General features: G+C 42.9%; 1 protein-coding gene across 2 annotated transcripts; it reads right to left on the bottom strand.

Annotated features, from left to right (window-relative positions):
* Positions 1-1,986: 1,986 nt before the first annotated feature.
* Positions 1,987-23,537, bottom strand: LOC119882868 (TCDD-inducible poly(ADP-ribose) polymerase). Of its 2 annotated transcripts, XR_005440559.1 has the most exons (8): positions 23,232-23,537; positions 21,120-22,169; positions 12,414-12,603; positions 11,841-12,028; positions 7,479-7,775; positions 5,309-5,566; positions 3,153-3,403; positions 1,987-3,025 (listed from the first exon to the last, which is right to left on the bottom strand). XR_005440559.1 is itself a non-coding variant. In XM_038693176.1 (7 exons), the coding sequence occupies exons 2-7, from the start codon at positions 22,142-22,144 to the stop codon at positions 3,214-3,216; spliced, it is 2,148 nt and encodes a 715-aa protein (XP_038549104.1). In that variant the 5' UTR covers positions 22,145-22,169; positions 23,232-23,537; the 3' UTR covers positions 1,987-3,213. The 2 variants fall into 2 exon arrangements, 1 of the variants encoding a protein (XP_038549104.1); XM_038693176.1 differs by having other exon boundaries at positions 1,987-3,403.
* Between the last annotated feature and the right edge of the window lie 602 nt (positions 23,538-24,139).

Genomic DNA, 24,139 nt, shown 5'->3' with positions numbered 1-24,139 from the left:
ACAGCTCGTTTGTAATCCAGCCTTTACTTCCCTTACTTGTGATGTCACAATGAAAATACGTGTCATAATGCTCGCTGAGCGACTAGTCCGACACGCCCTCAAAAACTCCAGTGGAAAAACACTGAGCTGCTGCACACACCTCTCCTCTCCCTTCCAAACACTAGCTACCCTCCAAGCAGTCGATGGACATGAAGTTGTTACTGTGATGTTGAGACAGAGCTCAGTTAAAACTCTATGGATGAAAGATACTTTTGTTACAGATTAACAACTCACCACTCTGAAACTCTTGCTCCAGTCCAAATTGCCAACCTGGTCGGCAACATGTAGCCTACAGCTGAATCAAAGCTGTTTACCGGCCTTTTGCTGACCTACCTTTCTCCGTAGCAATGTGCAGTATAACAAAAAATATGGTGTTTTTTGAAAATTAAACCATGTAAACCTGTTCTGGTACAACCATTAAATAAGATTCTGAACCTGAAAATGAGCATAATACCACCTCTTTAAAATCAAAATCCTGGCACTAAATGCTGAAGACTCTTTACCCGGTTTCCAGTCTTTGTGCAAAGCTAAGCTAACCGGCTGCTGGCTGCAGCCTTCATATTTAGCGTACAGATTTGAGAGTGGTATCATCTTCTCATGTAACTCACAGCAGCAAGGCAAATACGTGTACCTCCCAAAACATCAAACTATTCCATTAACCCCCCAAAAAAAAGAATAAAATAAATGAATAGTGAGGATGTGACGTGGTCATAGTCCTCAGCAATAGCTGTGCCTCTGGAAACAAATGAGAGTAAGACAGATTGAGACAAAGGAAGGTTAGATAAAAGGATTAGGCATATTGCAAGACAAGAGATGGGGTGAAAGATATGACAGTAGGGAGACGTTTTAGAAGTGAATGAGCTGCAGAGGAGGAGGAGGGTTGTTGAGTTCTTCTGCTGTACCCCATGTGAGCTGTCTATGTGCTGGGACAGACAGCTACCTCCGCCAGCCTCCCTCTGGACCGCATTAGACATGGTGCTCAAAGGATGGGGGAGGTGGCAGACAGAGGGAGGGCTGAGCATGGGAGAGTTCTTTTCTGATTTTAATACCACTGGACCAAGACAAGAACAAATAATCAGATGATCAAAACTCTCCTTGAAACCACTGGCTGAGGTTTCACGTAGCTCTTATTGAGACAGTGCAATCAACAGCATATGGCCGACAGTTACACTAAGTACTACCTCTCTCACTGCATGAACTTTTTTAAAGCAATTGTTTGACATTTCAGTAAATGTGCTTATTCGCTTTCTTGCGGAGAGTTAGATGAGAAAACTGATAACGTCGCTCACATCAGTATGGTAAATATGTAGCTGGAGCCAGGAGACAGTTAGCGTACAGTGGCATAAATTGTAAACAGGAGGAAACAGCTAGATTTAAAAAAAAAAACCCAGAAAAAATCACCTAAAAGCACATCTAAAGCTAAACAAGTTATGGCTTGTTTGATTAATCTGCACAAAAACCAAAGTGAAAAAAAAGATTTGTTGTCAGAGTTGCTTTGTTTCTTGGACGGGACTAGATACTGGTCTTGTTGCTGGAAATAGTCCAACAAAAACATTTTCACTGCAGTTTTTGTACAGGTATAACATGTGAATTAAAGACCTTTAGAGACAATACTGGTAGGGGGGTTTTATTACCTTTGAACAGGCTAGCACTTTCCCTATTTCCAGGATTTATACTAAGCTAGGCTAACCGTCTCCTGCGTCTAGCTTCATATTTATGGTACAAGAATGAGAGTGGCATCAATATTCTCATCTAACTCTCAGCAAGAAAGCAAAGTTTTCCAAAATGTCAAACTATTACGTCTCTTTTTTAACAGAAACAACCAGGATTACGAAAGCCTCTTTTATGCATTCTCAACAGTCTCCGAGGGATATTAGCAAAACACCATTAGCACTAAACTGCTAATGAATGAATTGACATCATTTGAATAAAGCACAGCACAAACTATTTTTTTCTGTTTTAGATTCTTTATTTAATCAATGTTACATTAAACTAACATAAATAAAATTTTTATGAACAAAAGGCACACAGTTCAAATATAAACAAAGAGAACGCCTGTACAGTATGTCTCAATAAAACATATCTACTGTCTCTGAGTGAGAGAGCGGTCCAAGAGAGATGAGTTTCAGGGGGTTTGTTGACAAAATGCTACTGTGCCGCCACCGCTGCAGCAGCATCGAGTCTCAGCGTGAAATTGTACACTCTTCAATCCCCCGTGAGGAACTAAAGCGGTGGGCGCGAAGGCAAAAACGGCAACCGGGAACAGCACTGGCTTCATGTGGAACCTCTGCCTGGAGGTAAACAGTATGTATGTCCATTTGTAAAAGTCCCACTGAAACCCATGTCCATTGTCTGTTTGAGGAGGCCACAAGATTCATGTCCACTAAATTAAAAGATTCAAACACGCAGCACATAGACTTGAAATAAAAAACAAAAAAAACATATGGGCCGGAGGCTGGGTAGACACTCACTATGATTTTTGTAACAGAATGACAGGGGTCAGTGTCGCCATGGTATCTCTATGGAAGCGTTTGATTGGTTGGTTACTGCTTCCTCACAATAATACGACCAGTTGGTCATTCACAGTACTGGCAGGACGCTAACTGCCTACTACAGCATTTGTCCTGATGTGGAGTTCATATACAGCCATACGACTAAGTAAAAATGATAAGAGGACTAGGTTTGGTTTTCCTGCATCTGCTCCAGATCAATAAGGTAGATAAAATCCTTTTGTGTCCGATGATCATCACTAGGCTCCTGTTCCCACTAGATAACAAAGTGTGGTATATGAGTCTAGTCAAGTCTTTTGTGGTCGGAGCTGTTGTCAGTTGTCATCCATCTTTGAACAATGGATCATACACAGATGTCGTACTTTGCTCGTCCAGTTTTGTCCAGTTTAATCCGGTTTGGATCAGTCTGTTCCTAAATCATTGAGTATTTGCAAACACGTCTTAGCCTGTTTTAACCTGTTTAGAGCAGCAGATGGGCGAAGCTTTGTCTAACAAAGTTGGTTAAAGCAACAGTGATCAAAAAGAAAATGTCAGCTTGTTATTGGTCTGAATTGTTCCTTTTCACCTTCAGAGGCAAACTCCGCCCATCTGGCACAGCAATGGACTAAAACAAACTATGAGTAAGTATTTGCAAACACAGACAGACCCAGATCTGATCCAGGGCTTAGACGGCAACGGTACTGGGTACCTCCTCGTACTGAATGATAAAGTAAGGGTAGCTCTGGTCATCGTTGAAAATGACATAGATCTGGGGGTCCACCCAGTTGTCCACACAGGAGTCAAAAAGGTCACTGGAGGGGTCACGAGGGTTGATGGGTGGAGGTCGACGCATGGAGGGATTTCCTACAGTAAACCTGTATAAACACAACAAAGAGGACAGGCACTAGTTTAGTCATGTGGTTGGGACTATTACAAGCAATGGTCTTTGTGTTTCCTCATTTTCATGAGGACAATCGCTGCTAAAAGACATGCAATTCAATTCTGCAAGTCTGGAGTTACAGAAGAATAATTTACCATTTAAAAGAAGAGTCTTCTAAAATTAATGATTACAAGCATGCTGCTCGTCTGTGTGTTTTAGGGCACCTTAAATAATATAAGCATATGCTGTAACTGCATGAAATAAATGTACTGTAAGTATATGAAATGAGCCAGCGCACTGTAACCAGTTTGTTTTTCCTCTCTTAAATATTCATGTCACGCCCTAAAGACCCGCAATCCATCAATCTTTGTACCCCTTTCTCTGGGCTAATAAATAAAACATATTAAAATAAGAACATTTTCAGCTACAGACAAAGGCAGTGGGTAGAGACAGTAAAGAGCCTGTGTGCCAGATATGGTTTCTGACACAACAGTTAACCACGCTGTACAGAAAACTTCTTTATTGGTCCCTGCTCAGGTCTGGAAGCAATGTCTCTGTCTGTGCCATGGAGCAGATCGAACCCTTGTTTGGTGGTTGAGTGAGGAGAGGGGGATATGTGTGGTGTGTTTTCAAACCACACCCTCCTCTGGGCACACCGCAGACTGTGTGTTGCTGCATAGCGAAGCTGGTGATGTATGATGGGCTCAGCCAAATCAGCTGTTTTACATGTGTGGATTTGACTTTGACATTTAAAAGAATGAGAGTAGCATGATCCACAGCATGACTGAATGATAGTATATGGAAAAGAAGCTCGGCATTTCCAAGAACCAAATGAATGCTGATATGTTCTGTACATTTTATTTGAAAGCACTAAGAGCGAGACAGTGATGGGGTCAGGAAGAGTGGCATGTGCTAGAGAGAACATACTTGTCAACAAAAGAACACAGGCTCATTTAGGGACACTAAAATATGTAACTCCAACAAAAACTGGATAAGTAAAGCCTCAATTTACAAATGTCCTAGCTAAGGCTGACCCCGAATAGTCGAATATTCGATGCTTGGATGGGAGGAACCTGATTTAACTGTCAATCATGCAGTTGCTGGCAGCACGAAATGCACGCAAAACTCTACATAAGACCGGTGAATGGCAGGCGAGAGAGAGAGTGAGAGAAAAGGGTCTTAAAAAAGCCACAGTTTAGCTGGAAATTTACAGTGTAAGTTGAATGAATAGAGACTGCAACTCTGCAGCTTCTCAAGATTAAAGCAGAGCTACTGTGTGTAACCCGCACAAAAACGCACGATTCGACTATCACTTGACTATAGGATTGACGATTCTGATTTGACTATGTAAATCCTTAGTCGAGGAAAGCCCAGGTCCTAGCTAAGATATACGACCAGGATAAAGACGGAGCTTTTGCCACTAGAAATAAGACATTTTGGAAATAACTTCACCTTACTGGTAGGAAAGAAATTAGATGATAGAAATACTGTGAGAAATTCTGATATATTGTTTACTCGGAGGAATCTATCACTTTAATATCTATGGTTGTATTAGGTTATTGCTGGCAATGTTGTAAATCATTGGGCAGGACTGCCTCATGGCAATACTGGATTTATAGGATTTTGCACCTTGTACCTTGGCTTTTCTAATATTTAATTCCCCGCATTAGCCAAAACCAGACATTACCATCTGGTTTCTTAATTGAACGTTCTAAAAATTTACTATATTAGCATATATATCAACATTGCGGTATAAAATTACAAATACTGTAATGCAACATTTAATCCACAACAAAGCAGTGACATTTTTTGTTTTTTCTGCAGTAATGAAATTGCAAGTAGAAAGAGACATGAAAAATGTTCCCTCTATCAGCTTGTTAACGACAGCACCCACACACACCTGCCAGTGAGGACTTTGGCCAGGAACATGCAGTGGACTCCTTTGGGCGAGCGCTTGGAGAAGTTGTGGGAGTAGACAGCCTTGCGGGCAAAGTAGGAGCCCTGGCCGAACATGGTGGCGTGTTTTCCGCAGACTCGGGGGTCAAAGTTGTGCTTGCAGATGCCCTCCACCACGTCGGCCGAGGTGCCGTGGAAGAGGTGGCGCTCACTCAGCAGCCGGTCCATCTCTGACATCCGCCGCGACATGTACTCCTTCTTCCTGTTAGTGCAAAGAGAGACGGAGGGTGAGATGGGATCTGTTGAATCAGAATCAGCTTTAATGCCAAGTAGGTTTCCACATACAAGAAGTTTGCTTGGTGACCTGGTGCTGAACAATAAACATAAAGTACAATATAAATATATAAATACGATATTGACAGGATATACAAAATATAAAATAATAAAGATTGATGAAATTAACTGCTTTTTAGTGCTTATTGCTCATTTTAACTAGACATAATGTACCAATATTAATTTACATATATTCATTTAGCTGACGCTTTTTATCCAAAGCGACTTACAATTGCTATACATGTCAGAGGTCGCATGCCTCTGGAGCAATGAGTGGTTAAGTGTCTTGCTCAGAGACACATTGGTGGATGTGTCACAGTGGGGAACTGAATCCGGGTCTCTCACACCAAAGGCATGTGTCTTATCCACTGTGCCAATAGATATATTGATACAAAAAAAGTGTTCTTTATGGGAAAAGGCTGACGCACAAAGACAGATCATCTCTCAGGTGAATTAGGCAACAGTTGGGAGCAGTCCTGCTATTTCTATTCAAAAGTTGTGATCCCAGCCTTGTTTGCTCTAAAACCGGGTAAGAACATTGGGCCCCGTTTTCTTGAGCAACACACACACACACACAGACACACACTCACACAGCTCGTTTGATGTGTGCGGATCAATCAGGCATGCAGAGGCGAAAGCATTTCGAGACAGAGAGGTGACCCAGGCGTGACCTCCCATGACCCCACAGCTTGTTACCAGACACACACCGGCACTGCACGCATGCAGGCACACAAACTTCAACTTCCTACCATCCAATCGTATCCAACATTTTAGGATGAAGCTGTTATACTTCCTTTGACATAAATAACCAGCCATTCACATGCCACCACACACACATATATACAGACACACAAACAGGCAGTTATGGTTTCTTATCAGTGTGGGAAGAGGAAATTAACTCGCATTCAGGGGGGCCATCACTTTCAGAGTCAGTGTCACACCACACAAGCCCATACTGTCAGTCATTGTGAAACCGCGTGGTACCAGTCAGTGCAGGAGTGTTTAACTGTCACAGCTGATAGGACCTGCCCTGCTCTAACCACAGTGGTTAGCCAACAGTGCTCGCGAAAAGAACAACATCATCACCAAACATCTCTCCATCCGCTGTGTTCACACACCACTGTCGACTCATTCTCACGAAGTTCCACACAGCTGGTCCCATTTGCCTTACCCCCCCCCCCTTCTTCCTCCTCTCACATTGTTTCTCATTCACCCTTTGTTTGTTGTTAAGAAATATTTTTCTTCGTGTTTCTGTCTGCAAGTAAATATGCAGCTGTGTCTGAAATATTCAACAACATAAATCTGGATACGAAGGTTAACAAACACTTTTTGTGCCATAACAGCAAAATATGTGAAAGTAGGACAAAAGAGGAACCAAATAATTTAATGCAGCAGAAACCACACTGCACTAATATTCTCGTACAACTTTAGCACCACTGTGGGTGCATAATATCATATAAACATAAATATATGTATATAAATATAACTTATTTATGTGCTTATAACCTACTATATCTTAAGCGCGGTCAAGTATCTTGACTATGAAAACAAGTTATTGTTGAACAAGCTTTTTCCACCACTAAAAATCATACCATTCTCATGAAATAGTAGCTGGTGATCATTTCAGCAGTTCAGCACAGTTATGTTCAGAGTTATGCAGTTATGTTCAATAAAACATGTAAAGGCATGTAAAGGACCAAATGCATGCAAAAGAAGTGAAGACGCTCAAACCTGTTCGTCTGTTGTTTTTTTTAAACATAATGATTCATAATTTTGAGGTGAGATTTACAGATATCTCCAGCTGTGAGGAAGTGCTTTCAGTAAAAGGCTTCTCGGCTCACCTCTTGTACTTCTCCCAGAGGAAGGGGTTCTGCACACGCATGATCTTGATGATCCTGAACTTGGTCTCCGACACCGTCTTGTGGAAAAGGCTGTACACTGTCCGGAAGCTGCGGTCCTCACGTGAGACTGGCACCTGCAGGAAGTCCTGGCTCATTGTCATGGGTAGCCATGTCTCCGGGAAAAGGCTGGGTGGGTTGGTGGTCGTTGGAGAGAGGGGATGCGATGTGGAGAGATCCATGGATGAGGAGATGGAGGAGGAACAGGGGAGGGGAGATGAAGAGAGGCCGCCCAAAGTCCTTGGGGAGAAAGAGAGAGAGATACAAAAGGGATAAGATATTTGATTAAAAAAATACTATTCACTTTACTTGATTTACAAACCCTTTAATAGTTTGTAAATACCTATTCATTACTAGATGGTTGAGTTTGCCAAATTACCAGTCAATAAAATACATTGACAGACATAAACACTAACAAAGTACAAATAAATATAAAAATATACAGTATTTATACACACATACACACACACACACACACAAAACCTGACTCTTACAGCTGTATTTGTGTAGTTCTTTTACCTTTACGCTTTATTTTATGGGTAGTTTCCTATAATTCCCTAGAAAGGAAATTAGATGTAACTCTACTTTCAAAGGACGGTTCCTGGAAATAACAATGCAATGTACAACTAATGATAGGGAAAAAGGAGACGTGGATGTCGTAATTAATTGGAAACACTGCAAAATGTAAAATTTCTCAACTTACAAACATGCAATTCATACATACAATATTGAATTAATATTTATTTAGGTTTAGCAGCTTGTATCCAGAGGAGATATCACTGGAAATAAACAACCTCATAAACTCAACAGAGCTAACTAAACTCAAATCTGTCTTAGAAGTTTTATTACAAAGTTCTTTCCAGGAAACCTTTAAGGAAATGATTAGGAAATTCCACACCCATTAAACCAGGCACTGCCTACAATGCATGGACTTTTGTTCCACAAAGTATTATATAATACCAAATATTATCAATCACATTATTATTACCTTATTTATTATTCTATTTTTCAGCTATGGTAGCCTTGATATAAAAATGATATATCTAGGGATAATATCCCAAAAGATAAATGAATAAATTAATTAAAAATGACATGATGTCTAATAAATAATTTAAAAAGCAAACTTCTTTTTATCCTTTATAACCTACTCTTTCTTATAGGCCTTCACATCCAGTACATGCACATGTTTAGTTGCTGCACTTTATTCAAAATCACCTACTGCTCCAGATCTCATCATTCCAGGTATAGCTTTTTCATTGGCCAGTGGTCATCCCTGCTAAAAGCAGGATCCCAAGGCCAGGTCATTTTTATCAAACGAAAGCATCATTCACAAGCCGCAGATCACGGCACGGTACATGTGTCTACTCTTTCCTACAGCTACCACTCCCATGTGTTTCCAATCAAAGCTGCATCCTAACGTAAAACAAAACCGCTGTCGTGTTGTGATGAACCAACACGTTTGCACTTCCAAAATCGTAGCCCACAAATTGTCAACAATGACATCACTGCGCAGCGGAGTGGCTCCAGAGCAGCCATCAGCCGACCAAACAAAACAGCGGGGCCGCGCAAAAATGAAACCCAGACACCAAATAAGACAACAGGGAGGCAAAGTGAGGAGGGAGAGAAAGGAACCAGAACAAAAGAGAGGAAAGTATAAAAGTGCCAATCATGAAAGTGACAAAAAAACTATTGTGTCTGGCATTTGAGTCAATAGCAGTGGTTTGGCTGTCAAGTTATCACTCTCTAAGTGTAAATGCTGTTAGCCCTATGAGCCATAAGAGAGTGTGCACGTATATGTGTGTGTGTGTGTGTGTGTGTTGTCAGGAGACTGATCAGTGTGACTCTGAGTCAGGGCGACAGTTTTTCTCATCTCTTTTCTCTCTCTCTCTCTCTCTCTCTCCGTTATCCTGTCTCTCCCTTCTCAATCTCTCCCTGCAATCGATGTCTCTATTCCCCGTGTGCTTTGAAGAGATCACAGACAGCCTGCTGCCGAAAACAAGTGTGAAATGAAAAGGGACAGATAACAGGAGAATGATGGGGTTGAGGAGAGGGAGAGAGAGAGAGTGTGAAAAGGAGAAAAGATTGGGACAGATAACAAAGGAGGGAGAGAGGGAGGGGATGGATAAAAATATCTGAGGGAGAGAGGTGGGGAAGGAGCAAGGGAGAGTGCCAATCACGCTAATGACCTCAACCTCTAAGCCTAGCACAGATTGTTCCTGATACACACACACACACACACACACACACGCTTGTTTTGGTCACTTAGGAGGACACTGCCCTTGCATACATTCCCTTAGATTTTTTTAACCAAAAAACTACCTAAGATAATAACTCTAAGATTTTAAAGGTTTTAAAGGTTTGCCTAGTTGGGACATGCCTTTTGTCTCCGTAATATAAGTGTGTGGTCAGATTTTTGTCCCCACACAGTGATTTACTGAACCGTGCACACAACAAACGGATGAAAAGGTCCCAGGAACAAATTCTTCAATCCAAATTCCAGCTCCCCACAGTCATATTTCACACTCCTTCACTCTCCAGCTCTACTCTGCTGTGCACCCGGTCTGGAAACCATTTAGACCTCTCTCACTTCCCCTCTCTATCTCACTCTCTAACATGCCGTCTCTTTCTCCCTCATTCTCCCTCATTCTGCCTCCTGCTTCCTCCATCTAATTTTCTCTCTTGCTCTCCCAGTTTGTCTTCTCTTGACTGTCAGGCCCAGTAGGAACAGCTCGTGCTAGCTCTCTCTGTGTGGGACACTGGCAGGACACTGCGTCAGCAGCCTGCTCGGCAAAGGAAGTGAAATATTCTGCAAATGGGGTGAGATGACTCCACTTGTTTCCAATCTGGTATCACTTGTTTCAGGAATATCACTGAGGCGAGTGCTGCGAGGCGGATCACCTCACTGCTATAAAGAAAATGCAGGTTAATAAAATTCTAAAATCAGCTTATCTTCTCTTGAAAAAAATGGACAGATCTCATCTCATTCACGGATTTTCTTACAGAAAAATAAGATTTAAGATTGATTTATATTACTTCGGTGGGTATTTGAAGTGTGGGAGCTAACTGGGTTGAATTCTTTTGTTTCTCCTTGCACTCTTTATCTGTCAGCTCTCTGTGAATCTCTTGTCCTCTGTCTCATCTGTTCTGCATCTGCATCAGACCTGCTTCACTTCTGCACAGCACAGCTTCTGCGTGCTGGTGACTCGGTTTGACTTGCCAAAAATCTGAATTGTTAGTATGGGCTTCAAGTTCATCTCAGGCTGCCATCGTGCAACCGTACTGGAATAGACTAAAGGTGAATGTGGTGTTCAGAGGCATTTGAGTATTCAGGCCTGACGGTGACATTAGTATTGTGTACTGACCTCTGTGTGCCCGCCTGTCTCCTAACAGGGACTCAGGGTGCTCACAGAACACAGAGAGCCACAGGGAGACAGTGTATCACATACTTAAGAACCAACTTTGTCTGTGTATGCACGTGTTGCCAGGCACTAAAACTGGGGACTTTGTTCTAATAGCCACTGTGGCCTCATATTCAAAATACTGAATGTTCTCTAACAAGGTTGAGATCTGAGTGCTAAACGATCGGCGAGGCTCTGCCAGTGAGTACAATGGGAACTAGAGGGGAGGGAGTGAAAGATTGAGACAAAGAGAGACTATCAGTCAAGTGAATGACCTCTACCTCTCAACTAAGGACTGACTGTTCCTGACACTTTGCTTTACTGTTAATTAGTAGCAATTCTATACCTTAATGCTTATCAGACTGTTATCCTTCACATATGTTAATAGACTGCTCAGAAAAATGCTTTCTGCATCCAAAGAGCTTCCATATCGACAACACCAAGCATATTTGGAAATTAGCTTGTTGGTCAGCTTGTCCTTTATGTAAAAAGATGAGAGCCTACAGCCTCTCAATGTCAGCATGCTAACATGTTCACAATAACAATATTAACATGCTGATGTTTGGCAGATATAATGTTTACCATGCTTAGCATGTTAGTTTAGCGTGTAAGCATGCTAACATTTGCTAATTAACACAAAAAACATCAAAAGTCAGAGGAACACCAATGTTATTACAATTTATCTTGAGGGGCGCATGAATATCGCTACAAAATTTACTTCCAATCCATCCAATAATTGACCAATAGTGGATTTACAGACCAACAATGCCACCCCTAGAGCCACGCCATGTGGCAAAGAAAACAACAATTCTGGATCGGTAACATCCAGGCAAGACCTCTACATGTGCTTACCTCCTTAGTTTAAGAGAAGTGATAATTAAATCCAGTGTTAAATGTCTTTACTTACTGTAGGAGGGGTGTAAGCATCACGGAGGACATGAACATGGGCCGCTTCTTGATCTGACGCCTGAACCCAAAGACAGCGTTCTGCTGGAAGCCCTCCCTGATGTTGAGGATATACTGGTTCTGGAGCGTAATGAATCGCACCTCCTTAAGACCCCTCAAACTCGCCTCCTCTATGAGCTTCACCACCGGCTGTGGAAGACATGAAGAGGAGTTTAGACTCAATTGTTTTATACAGTTCTGCATTTTCATTCAACAGAGGAAGGGAGAGTTTGCAGAGGCATTTGTCAGTGAAGTGTGGTGCAATGTTCAGATAACAAAAAGCCAAGCTGAGTGTCATCATGAGACACAAACTCACACATACACACAGGTAGAAAACAGTCTTTACTGATTTGATGAAATAAATTGCAATTGGCTGGGGACAGCTGTGTCACAAGGGTTGTTAAGTGGGGGTGGGGGTGTGTCTGAATTGATCCCATGACAGTAGCTAGACAATCGATTGGTGTGGGAGTTAATACGTCTGACCTCGTGTTCACAGACCGTGTGCACACACACACACACACATCAATGCACTCACCTCAGAGTATTCCCGCCAGCCAAAGTTGTCTCTGCAGTAGTACTTCCACACTGTGTGACAGCTTGGGGTGGGGTTTGAGTTCGTTGTGGGAGTGGGTAGAGGGCTGGCGGGAGTGGTCAGTCGTCGGACACGGTCAAACTCCAGGTCACACACTTGCATCGCCCCAAAGTCTAGGGTAAACACTCTACCCCTGAAACACAAAGTTAAAAAAAACATAACTAACTGCTGCAGTCAGTGGGAAAGAATATAATACAGATTCACACAGTCAGCTAACATGTGGCTGCGGCACGGTGACCTTGTTGTTAAATGGTCACAGTTTATATTTCCATCTGCAGCTGCATGACCAGACATGCGGCTGCTGATGGAACCTTAATTTAACCCGAGTGCTCTGGAGCAAGATGGCCAAACCTCAAATTGCTCACTCAGTATGAGTCACACAGCATCAACTACAGGACTTCCATGCCACATGTAAACATACAGAGAATAGAAAGAAACATGACGATCTAAACATTATATTTACACACACTGAAAACATCAATGTCACAGTAATTACTCACATATTAATCTTATTTTAATAACTGCTCTACAAAAGTTCAAGATCTAAACCAGAATGGTGTTTCGGAAAATGCTACTTCATGATATCGCATAATTTAACATGATGGCATGGTTATAGAAATATTTAAAAATGTTGGAGAAATTTGCATATTCACTTTTGTGCCAAGAGTTAGATAAGACGGTTGATACACCTCAAGTCCGTAAATATGAAGCTACAGCCAGCACATGGTTAGCTTGGCTGGCTAGTTTAGCTTAACTTAAATTGTGTTCATTTAATGCATTAATAAGTGAGCTTTAGTGCTGCTGGTGGGTGGATTTTGTTACCTTTTGACAGAGCCAGGGTAGCTGTTTTCCCATGTTTCCAGTTGTTATGCTAAGCTAAGCTAACCAGCTGCTGGTTGTAGCTTCATATTTACCGTACAGACACAAGTGGTATTGTTCTTCTCGTATAACCCTCACCAATAAAGTGAACAAGTGAATTTCCAAAATGTTGTGATTTTCTTTGAAATATTTGCATCTCATTTTTCTGATACTGACATTTGCCTTCATGCCAGTCCCTTTGATTTACAAAATTTACAGAGATTCTGTGCCTTGCTCAAGGACACATAGACAGATAAATGGTAAACCAAGGGGGTTAACCTGGGCTCTCTAGATTTAGGTTGAAGACATGCCAAAGTGTTAGCACCTGCTAAGTGTTATCATCTGCTAAGTAAATAAATGGTGGAAAAGCATAATCTCATCATGTGCATACAACCTGCCTTAACCTCTGTCTGTCTCAACAAGCGTGGGTCAAAACCCCATTGTGTGTGTGTGCATCTGTCTCTCTACATTAGTCTGCCATAGGGCCTCCGGCAAATCCTTTCTGGGTCAGACATACCACTCATATAAATGTGGGAATCATACACTGGCACGCTAAGCCATGGACGGCAGACAGACAGAGAGGTAGACATACACACATCAGCCATACACGTATGTATGCACCCCACACACACACACACACACACACACACACACACACACACACACACACACACACACACAGGGTTAATGAGCTGATTGATTTTTGCAAGGAAACTAATTGGATGTAATGTCAAAAGGTTAGACATCGGTGAGTGTGTGTCTGTCTGGAAATGTGTGTGTGTGTGTGTGTGTGTAAAGCAGGGGTTGTATTAAAGCCTTTAGATGTTTTCAATCTAAAATACAGAGAAGCGGAGTGTATCCGGACCTGATGAGTTAATAGTTTTACAGCCTGGAGAAGTGAAACCTCATAGTATAATAGCTACACTGTATATGAGTACACTGTAAGTGCAATTACTGGTCACTGAGGTTGCAGGCACTTTATCTGTGGGGACCAGCATTGACAAAACACATTCTCATTCCCCCCTACCCCAAATTATAATCCTACCCCCCCCCCCCCACACACACACACACACACACACCCCAGTTTCGGTCAGGAAGGTGACAGGGGCTGAGTCATTTTTACAGAAACATAGGCCTATATGCACACTGATACAAATACTAATTATCTTTCCGGTGTGTGTTTCTGCTAAGTCATAGGGTGACAGCACCTCTGTAAGAGGAAGTGAAATAGGAATTCATTCACTGAGCACGTGCAGAAACAAAACAGCAATTCAGAAGTGACTCACTGATCATCAGATAATGCAGATGTCCACCAATTATTGTTTTCTGAACGGCATTCAAGCAACAAAAAAGCATGTTTCGTTTCATACAAAAGAATATGAGAATTAAATTTGAATAGTAAATGCAGAGGTAGAACAGAGAAACGGAAGAGAAAGGATGATGGAAATAGGTGCTACAAGGAAAGACAGGGACAGAGAACAATGTGAAAGGCAAGGAAATTGAAAATGTAGCAGATCAGCTGTGAAAACAGTACACTCGTTAATTCACCTCTGGTCAGCCCGTTCTTCTGCTCACTTTGTTTTCCTATTTTTCTTCTCCCTTTGCTCATCTTACTGAACCAAACTGTTTCATAATAGTCATCTCTCTGATCTGTTCCCACTGCTTCTTTCTGTCTCTCCACACATCTCTGTTCTCTGCACTTTCAGACTGAAAAAGAAAGTACTCTGGGTGCACCTGCATGGCCCCCTCTCCCTCTATTATGGTCTCTGAGAACAGAACAGTTTCTGCCTGCAACAGAATGTTATGATGACAAGCGCTTCTGCAAATGCGTGCATGTGTGTGCTTCATAAGTCACTCTCGAGTTCCCACACACACACACACACACACACACATATATATTCAGATATTATTATAAGGAAGTTAAGTGAACTTGGTTGCATTTCCAGGCAGCCTCCCCATGTTACTGCTTACTTGGCCTCTCTTACGCACACACCCAGAAGAAGACAGGTCTACACAGAGGACAGTCACAGAGCCATTTTCCCTCCCTGGCTCCCAGACTAGTCTGTGATGTTCTAAAAATAAAATTCCACCGGTTAAATTAAGTGCACTGAGATTCGGTGCTTTCAGCAGGGAGGGCCGATCAAAAGTTGGAAAGAGACGCCCACTCTGGCAAGGGTGACACTTTCAAGACCACGCTTGAAATGGCGAGCTGCTCCAAGGTACACATGCAAAAGTCAACAGAAAATGCAAATGTAAAGAGAAGATTTGGAGCGGCGTATTTGAGTTTTAAAAGGAAAAAGACTTCTGAATGGAATACCAGGGAGGGGTGATTGTGTGCTAAAAGTGAAAGAAGATGGCCCTTGTGCAAGCACGTGGCACTGAAAATGCACCAAACCTGCTCCCAGGTGTGAATGTTTGTGTCAGAATCTCTGAGCCAGGTGTTGATGGAAAAAAATAAAGAGAAAGCTTGTTCAGCTAAACCTCAACCTGGATAAATAAAGGTTAAGAAAACTCACTGCACTGCCAAAATGGCTCTTAATTCCCCACACCGTCTTCAGCACACACACACACACACCTTCGAACTTTCTCACGGCTGCACACACAAGGACCCACATACCAGCATCAGTCATGCTATTGGGAACGTCACAAGCTAGGAAGAAAAAAATAACATCAGCGCTCACTCTCTCTAACACACACGCAAAGGCATTCTTTCGACAGATTCATGAGCACATGCGCAATCAGGCATGCCTTGATATGTCAGTCGGTCAGTCAACCAAATCCGCTGACGGAGCCTTGTTTGACACACACACTACCTTGATGTCACGGGTTAGTGTTATTTCCTCAAGTTATATCTATTCCCCATTAAGTTATCCATTTAAATGTGCTTCATTTGATTCAGTTTTTCTTTTTTAGCTCTGAAGGCTGTAACAAGATGTCAACCACACACACACACACACACACACACAAAAAGGGAACAGTGAGAAATATACACCGTCGTCTCCTGCATGTCCTGAACTGTTCCTGTTATGAGTGTGTCTCTGTCCTCCTCTGCAGCAGATCATTAAGCTTATAGTTCAGGGTGTCCTCTCTCTCTCTCTGTCCTAGCCCCTCAACCCCTCTTTGAAAATTTAAAACTCAAAATCCGTGAAAGAAACAGATGTAAGATGGAAAGATAAGTGAGTCTGACATTAAAAATAACACTTAGTGGTGCTTCAAAAAGAAAGAGCTTTTTCACAAAAAAAAATTAGTGAAAAAGGATGAGGAATGATTATAGATATAAAGGAGGAAGAGGTGGAGAGGGGGGGAAGATGGAGAGATAAAGACTGACTCTGAGTAATAAGAGAGGCAAAGTGACCCAGACCTCGCCCCACTGATTCATGGCATGGGCTGACATGTTACAGCCACACACACACACACACACACTCAGTCTTATCTTGACACTGCCTCTTTTCACACACACAATCACCACACGCAAACAAGCTCTGATAGACACAACCATCCTTGATTTTCTTTGATTCGTGACACAATGAGGCAACAATGAGGAATCCCCACGATGTAAACACACAAACACGCACACACCTTGGTGTCAGGTCACTCTGCCCTTGGTGCTCGGTGACTCTTTATGTCAGTTAATGACAAGCAAGGCTTTTATCACCTGGCCAACAAAAGAGTCTCTCTCGATCTCCCCTCTCTCTCTCATACACATACGAAAAACATGTGCTTCCTCATGGTTCGCCTAAAGCCAGCCCGTATGTTGATATTACAGGAAGTTGGCCTAATTGTAGGAGATGTGGTTCAGAATTTGTGTTTTCCTGTAAATTGCAAACGTCACACAAATCAGCCGAGGACACCAGCAGAGCACAAATGTGTTAACAAGCGACTGTACACCCGACGATTAACACCATCTAACTTTTAGAAGCGATGACTGCGACATTCCTCCTTACTGCTGAGTTCATGACTAAGGCGGATTAGCCAGACTTCCATTCCTGCTTATCATATGGACGGGATTAACCTGTGCTATGGATCAGACACACATGAGAACAGCTCAGCACAGAACACGCACTCACATGCACTACAATGGGCTGTACAGGACATAATCAGATGCAAGCACACAAAAAGCCACTGCTGTCCACTCCCTTTCTTCCACACACACACACACACACACACACACACAGACACGGCAGAAGGCAAAACAGGCCTGTGTTGCCATACCGACAGTACAGCTTGTTAAGTCATCTGCTGCTCTTTAGATCACTAACGATGTTATCATTTGGCTGTGGTAACCAAGGTGATGCCTTCGCCCCGTGTGTGTGTGTGTGTGTACTTGCATAAAAGAGCTCTCTAACACACACACACACACACACCCCACACACACTCTGCAACACAAAGCTTCAAGTAAATGACTGAACTGTGCATAGCACTACTGTACTGTACAATTTACTGACTTTTCCTGTTTGTCTCCCATCACCCGATCAGCTCTCAGGGCCCCAAACCAATACTGAGTTTACCCAGTGTCAACATATTACTGAACCAAACTGTTCCATAATATTCACATCCACTAAAGGCAGGTCAACCACCCTACTGCCAGTTCTAGCCTGTGGTGTAAATAAACACTGGATTAGAAGAGAACAACAATACAATAAACCACACTTTTAAACCAGGAATTAGCATTAGCGTTTACTTAAGATAGAAAAACATGCACAAAATTTTTTTTTTAAAGAACTACAAATCTGAGAGTGTTATTCGTCAGAGAAGTAGGGTTTTTCAGAAATTCATCACTAACTAAATGATGGTGACTACTGCTCAATATGTATTTTATTTTTATTAAAATAATTAATTAGAGATGCACTGATCGACTGGCCAGTTACAGAAATCGAATGGTTTCCAGCTTGATGGGCTATGACCGGTGACTGAGGCTGATCAGAATCCCATTACCTGATTGCAAAATATAGCCAATACTTTGGCAGCCATTACTGTGTGTGTGTGTGTGTGTTTGCGTGTGTGTCTGATGGCAAAAGCAAGGTGAGCAGATTAAAGCAGTTTGTGAGTGAACACTAAAATAAGGTTTAGAATAAAGTAGAATTAAAATGGTGGGATAAGAAATAACATACCAGAAATAGGATAAAGTGTTCTTTCAAAAATGTTCAGATATAAAATACAAATATACATGTAAGTATGGACATACAATTGAATGGACGCCGAGAAGAATAGCCAGTGCTTATGCTGGTGCTAATGGGGGGAACCTAATAAATAAATGAATAAATAAATTTCCATTAAAGAAAAGTTACAAAAATGTTGTATGCTGTCAATTATAGCTAAGAAAATCGGAATTGGCCAAGAAAAAGAAAATTGCATCTGTATTATTAATGGCAAATGACAAAACTAACAACAAATATGGGTCAAATGTACTGGTGCAATGTTCTGGGGTTTCCAGTTTCTACTGGAGTTTCAGTCGAGTGACCCAGTTCATCCAGTCTGACTCTATGAGAGTGTAAGAGTTTGGGTTGACACCACCAGCTACATATCCTGTTTGTGGAGCAATAAGCACTTTGCATAGAGTTTCAGTTGAAAACATGAGTCAACAAGTCAAACATACAGACACATACAAATCTTTGTACGCACACACGCAAACCTGTGTGTTTGTGAGACACAGACATAAACAAAGACAAACACACATGGCCGCTCAAAGGGCTCAAGTAATCATGAAGGACCTGGTGATGTGGACGTGGCTGATAGTTTGAGGGTATAATAGGCATAGCGATGTTTCATTGACCGTGTTTACATTGACTGCACTTTTTACCCGATTCAGACACAGATGTAACACAAAATCCTTCAAATGTGGCATTTTAATACTTGCCCTAAAGAGACATCTACACCTTAATCAAACAATGACTATCTGCTTGTTTGTTGATTCTAGTATGACAATTTAACTGCTTTACTGACTTTCAACGGGAAATCAATCAACAGGCGTTCATCTGCAGGTACAACTGATTAATCCAACGTACATTTTCAAGCAAAAACGCCAAACGTTGTCTACTTCTAGCCTTCTCAGTTGGGAGGATTTGCTGCTTTCCTTTGATTTATGTAATTTAAATTGAATATCTTTGAGTTTTTGGACTTACATTTGAAAAACTTTACGGACCAAACAATTAATCAAGAAAATATTTGGCAGATTAATTGTTGCAGCCCTAAATGTCACAGGGGGGAAAAAACTTGTCCAACAACAGAAAAAAACCCAGCAGTTTGATGATAATATTTTGCAAATATAGCAACATGACATCATGGGATAAGATATGAGTTTGAGGGCGGGGTGGGACATGTCATGTGGGCTCCTGTGGTTGGGACAACTTCAGTCATGTATATAGTAAACAGGAATATAAACAGAAAAAAACGATAAGCAATATGTGTTTAGAATACAGTCAACAGTCGTATAGACTTACTCATTGTGTGTCAGTTCCCGTGTGTCAATGTGCCTGCATTCAGTACAGTTTAACAGGAAGCGGTACATGCTCCTTTATGTCACCCCACTGGGGCTTGCCAAGTGCTTGCATGTGTGTGTGTGTTTGTGTGTTTGTGTATCTATGTGGGTGTGTGAAAGAGTGGTTTATCTCAGACTGCTAAAAGGCGTGCGTGTGAGCACTGCAAGCCACTGAGCTTCTCTGTGCAGCCGATTCGTGCGAGCGTCTGCGTGCCAAGCAGTGTGTGCGTGTGTGAGAGTGTACACGGTGGTGTGCATGTCTATGACCGAGGGAAGGAAAGAAGCTGCCAAGTGCGTCTACGTCAATGACCGCACAAGGCAACTGGGGGTCATGGAAGTTCACAGCTTTCTGCCATGAGTGCTGTCAAGTCTGGTTTGGACAGCGCTCCAGCCAATCACAGGGCGAGTTCGGGGGCAGGAAAATACAGGAAATAGATAACCAATATCAGGGCCGGGAGATGAAGTGGCGAGTATACACAAGGGCACGATAGCTGATATGATACACATTAACTAGAAGACACATGAAAGCCACACAGAGGAGATAAAGGGACACTTTCACACATGCACTAATAAGCCACATTTACTGTGTTACGGACTGTGAAAGTAAAACATATAGGCACATTCACAAGGCCAAAGTTAATCGGCCACACATGTACAGAACACCTGTAGAGTCAAAGCTTTCAGCTTGACACCAGTGGAGAAACCAGAGCAGAAGCTCAGGCCCGAGGTCCACTGTCTCTTAACACACCGAGAAAAAAAGTGCTTATCATTCTACAGCAGCCTACCAGCTTACTGCACCATTGTTGCCATGTCACAAGTGTCAAATATTTGTTAATTCATAGGTACTTGTGACATGGCAACAATGTACTTATAAATGCACCACACAGTAGCCTTTCAGCAGTACTTAGCACACTATAATGTACTGGTCTGGGTCCAATGCTTTCCAACTCTATCAATCCAGTGAGAGCATTTTTTACTAAATGTATCATTGTTCCGCTGTAATGTCATTAAAAGGTCTGACCATTTATGAGACATTATTATAAATAACATTTAAGTGTTGTTGTCCACAATAAACAGACATGTTGGAAACTGATGCATGGTTTCCAGGTTTCAGTTCCTGTTTTGAACTGATTGAACTGAAAGAGAACTGACCCCCTACCCACAGGCACAGATCCAAAACAGAAAAACAGAAATGCTCTGTTACTGCTTCCCTCCACAGTGGGATCCTGTATCTAACCAGAAGGCATACAGTATACACAGTACAGGATAATACAGCCTGCAGGTTGCAGTAAACACTATAGAGGGATACTTACTGAAACTTGAGCCTGACTTGCTCATTGTCTGGGTTGCAGTACAGTCTCTCCAGCTGTTCCTGAGAGTCGTCTGCTATGCTCTGCCACGTCTGACTGCTGCTCCTGCGGATCTGCCAGTAGTAGGGCAGGACAGTGTGGTGGTGGGCACAGTCATTGCCATAAACACACTGCCCTTGGAGGAAATCCACACAAATTTCTACTGAGTCTGACTGGTGCGTGTGATACTGGAGCTGGGTGAGCAGCTCAAAAACCAGGTCCAGGGAGACCTCATCGCTTTTATCCTGAAATAGCACTCCTTTGTCAGGCTGCAGAAGGAGGGGAATGGGGTCATGGACGCTGGTGCATGCTTTGACTGGAAGGTTTTTAGCCCCAGAGGTTAAGAGGTCATTTCTTTTGATGCCGCCCTCTTGGTGAGGAGCCTGGGGTGCAACTATGGGAGGTATATCCCTGACAGGTGGCGTTATTGTCACTGTGCTCCCGGCCGCCCTGAGGCCAGGTTTAGGCTGAAAGCAGCGGCTGCCCGGGGTTGGATCATTGATCTTGGGTCGCTCCCCTCGCAGCTCAGTCTCCTCCAGCTCCGCAGTAGTATCGGCTATTTCCACATCACCATCCCGGGTAATCAACCCGGGTACAGCCCCAGCTGTGGCATCGTCAGCAGCTCCCGGGTCTTTGAGACACACCTGGCCCATACAGTTCTGTTTCACTACAGCCGCTGCGCACAGGGTACCCGCAGTCCGGCCCGGCTGGTTCCGGGGAACGAACACCCCGTCCCCAGAGACCAGCGTATCCGTGCTCAGTAAAGTGGTCAGTATAGGGTCCTCCAGGGCGCGGTGGAGGCATTTGGCGTCCAATTTCCTCTGCTTCTTTTTGAAATGAGGTTTCACCAAAGGTATTTTGTCCGGGAGCCCCACTATCTGCTGCTCCGTGAAATCCTCCCCCTCGTCCATATTTAAACTCATATCCAGGGCGATCCCAGTCGGCACACCGTCTGCGGATTTCTGGAGAATGTGCAAAGTTTTATCCATGATCCCCTCCTAAACCCTGACAGTCCTGAGAGAAAGGGAAAGAGAGAAAGAAAGAGGTAGTAGTCATCAAAGTTAACACCTATAATCCCATAATCATGATTCATCCTGGCGCATGATTAATAGGTCGCTTGGACGAGGAATTGGGCCACAAAAAATAACTCATCTTTCCTTTCCTGGAAAGAAACCCCTCGCTTTCTATATGCAGAAACGAAACCTGTTTAACCCCCCCACCCCCACGACAAACACTGCTCTGATCCCATATGACCCTGCAAAATTTAGCCTAGCCTCACCGGGAACAACAAGGCGATCATAATGAACACACACACACACACACACACACAGACCACAAATATGTTATAAGCCCATAAAGAAATATTACAAGAATATAATGATTCTCGGTTGGAGAGGATAAAATGGTTCGCTCAGTCTGTAACGTTTACTGAAGCGAAAAAATATTAGCCTACCTAATCCCACTGTAGGGAACTTGAGCACAGTCGCCAGTTTCAGATGAAGTATTATTTTAAAAAAAAAAAAAAAAAAAAAAGAGAGAGAACATGTAGGCTATAATCGGATAGTGTATTTTTTTCTTTGGTCTCTCACTAACGTCACGCCTGCAATTACAGCAGCGTCCCCGAGTAGGAGCGATAAAATCATCTCTGTAACAAAACCTCTCTCTCTCGGGACTATATATTTTGATCACTGGAGTCCGATACGCGGCCCCTGCCGTCTACGTGCCGCTTACACATCGCTGCCCGAGCAAGTTTGCACGTAGGCTACAGTCGACACACACACACACACACACACACACACAGGGCACTGCGGCGGAGCAGCGACAAAAAATAGGCTACTCGGAGTACTCCGGAGCTTAAATTCACCACGTCCCTTCAAAAGCTTTGCACTGCTTCAGAAACACTTCTTCTTCTTCTTCAGCCTCGGAGCTTTACGGGCTTTGGAGTTGAAAGGCTTTTAAGAACCACGCACTGCAGTAGGCAGATTGTGTTACAGCGCAGCTTTTCCAGAGCCGATTTAGGAAAAGAAAAATACCCTCTGTACATTTCTCTGACACCTACATGACAAAAAACCCTACCTGCGCGATAAAGTCCGCCCCTCTCTCCGCGGTCTCGACACTCTTTGGTGGGTAAAATCCAGTGCGTACATCGGCGAAGCTCCGTATCCAGTCTGGAGATAATAGTATCCGTGTCCGGACTAGACTGTAGTCCGGTTAGGTTTTTCGTGTCCCTCTGCTGCCCCCGCCGCTCTTACGCTCTGTCTCTATTTCATGCTGTCTGCCCCTCTCTTTGTATCCTTGTACCGGATAGAAAAGCGCAGGAGAGCAGAAACCGACAAAGAGCGGAGCACAGCTGTGGCAAGAGACTCTCTGCCTGCCTCCCGGCTCCGCACAGCCAGGCCCCGCCTCGTAACCTGTCAGAGGCGGCGCCTATTGCTTCAAAGAGGGAGGGAGGGAGGGAGGGAGTCGTTTGGTGGTAATCGGAAGAAGCTGCAAGGGGATGTGAGGACCCTCTGGGGCCGTTATGCCGGGCCCCGGAAGTAATAAGAAGCAAACTGAACGCAAAGGCAAATGTCATGACGTCACCCAACCGTCTGGGCACAACAGCACAAGCAGTGGGAGGAGAATTTGGGCCCTTTTCTTAAGTAAAAGTAGTAATAAATCAATACAAGTAAAATACCTGCATTAGCTCAGTAATGTACACATGTATTAGTAAAATGTCTTTGTAGATATTGCCTGATAATCTGTTAACAGGCCCCCCCACATAAAAAGAACCTCCCAAAACGAGTAGCCTACCGTTATGCTACCAGTCTAGGTTTGGGCTCAGGTTTTCCACTTGTGAATTAGCTTGAGGCAGTGTGATTAAACATAAATGTACAAATATTACACCTCTTGCAATATGAAAATTGCATTAGGCCATATTGCGATTTTGATAAATTATTCGATGATTAGGTAATAATGCAAGACCATTTTACTTTAGAGGTGCA

Source organism: Micropterus salmoides, unplaced genomic scaffold (genome assembly GCF_014851395.1).
Source record: "Micropterus salmoides isolate LMB-PRFRI ecotype aquatic unplaced genomic scaffold, ASM1485139v1 Ms_hic_scaffold_3, whole genome shotgun sequence".
NCBI classification, from domain to species: domain Eukaryota; kingdom Metazoa; phylum Chordata; class Actinopteri; order Centrarchiformes; family Centrarchidae; genus Micropterus; species Micropterus salmoides.
The sequence above is the reverse complement of the archived record's forward strand: the minus strand, read 5'-3'. Positions and strand labels throughout refer to the sequence as shown.